At 31.2% G+C, this 1,238-nt stretch overlaps 1 protein-coding gene across 5 annotated transcripts in view; it reads right to left on the bottom strand.

Moving 5' to 3' along the window:
* Positions 1–1,238, bottom strand: part of LOC119581863 (protein RFT1 homolog) — a 16,707-nt gene that overhangs the window by 7,937 nt on the left and 7,532 nt on the right. For all 5 annotated transcript variants that reach the window (XM_037930012.1, XM_037930008.1, XM_037930011.1 and 2 more), the window contains 2 exons: positions 1,018–1,102; positions 361–563 (listed from right to left, as the gene is read on the bottom strand). In XM_037930012.1, the coding sequence (XP_037785940.1) occupies positions 361–563; positions 1,018–1,083 (269 nt within the window). In that variant the 5' untranslated portion in view covers positions 1,084–1,102. The remainder of the gene's footprint in view (positions 1–360; positions 564–1,017; positions 1,103–1,238) is intronic.

Here is a 1,238-nt window from a genome sequence, read left to right as displayed (position 1 = left end):
ATATGTACTTACTATCTTTTGTACTTTATGTCTTTAAGAGTCAAAAAGCCAATTATAATGTTTAAAGCTTAATTAATTAGAATGCAATGCTTAATTAAGCATCAACTAATGATTCTTTTTTTATATTTGTATCCAAAATTGGAAGTCATTTTTACTCTCTTTCCAGAACATGAAAGGGTATGCCTCATATAATGTTTATAACATAAATTTCTTTTATTACATCAATAATTAACTATTTGAAATAAGCTCTCAGATTCTGACTAGAAAGTTAACAAAATCTTTAAAATAATTTTTTTTTTTCATTAATCACCATTTCATTAAGACTATTTCCTGAATGTAAATATGGTAACAACAACTTACCCAATCCAAATGAGGTTGATAACTTTCTGTATACTTCCGGCACTTTTGGAACTGAGAGCAGCCCGCCTGAAAGCCTCTCTTGACAGAAGTAGTCCTGTGGCATAGAGTAAGTGAAGGCGGACTGTCATCACTGCAAAAACTTCCCGACTCACATGACGAACAATGAAGGCATTAAGGACAAAAGACAGTACTCGGAGACTAACCTGTTAAAAAAAATATCCAACTTTTTGTTATTGTTTCAAAGCTTATATCATATGAGGACAACTGCATCTTCCTGATACTGAATTCTTTGTCATTTGAATCTTTATAAAGTATCATACTATGAACTGTATTTGACTTCAAAATTTATTAAATATAAGGCATAGGCAACAGTCAAAGCCATGGTAGAATGAAAAGCACCACCTAACTTCAGCATCCTGTGGCTTTGTAAAATAAATATCTGAAAAAGCCACTTAGTGTCTGATATTTGATGATGTCATTACTCCAATCTGTACTAATATGCCACCCATTATTGAGACATTCAAGCACTGATGCATTAAAATATCAATAAAATTACAATGGCATATCAATAATTGTCATAGAATATTAATCAAAATAGTGTGTGGGGATGAGGATCTGAAAGCTAATGTCTTCAAGTAAATATCATCACTACCATACCTGTAACAGAGTATCATATGCAGCAGATACTAATGCTCCTTTTTTAAGAGTCTCTGGGTCTTTCATTTTGCAAGCTTGTATAAGTCTGTGAAAAAAGCAGTGTATTAGAAATTCTCATTATGATTGTTATATATATCAAAATCACCTCCTTTAATAAAAGTTTTGAAATAATGGTTTAAAGATAAAAAAAAGGAGAAAACGAAGGTAAAAAAGTACAGACT

The sequence above is a fragment of the Penaeus monodon genome, chromosome 15 (genome assembly GCF_015228065.2).
Source record: "Penaeus monodon isolate SGIC_2016 chromosome 15, NSTDA_Pmon_1, whole genome shotgun sequence".
NCBI classification, from domain to species: Eukaryota; Metazoa; Arthropoda; class Malacostraca; order Decapoda; family Penaeidae; genus Penaeus; species Penaeus monodon.
This window is presented reverse-complemented; position numbering and strand designations above follow the sequence as displayed.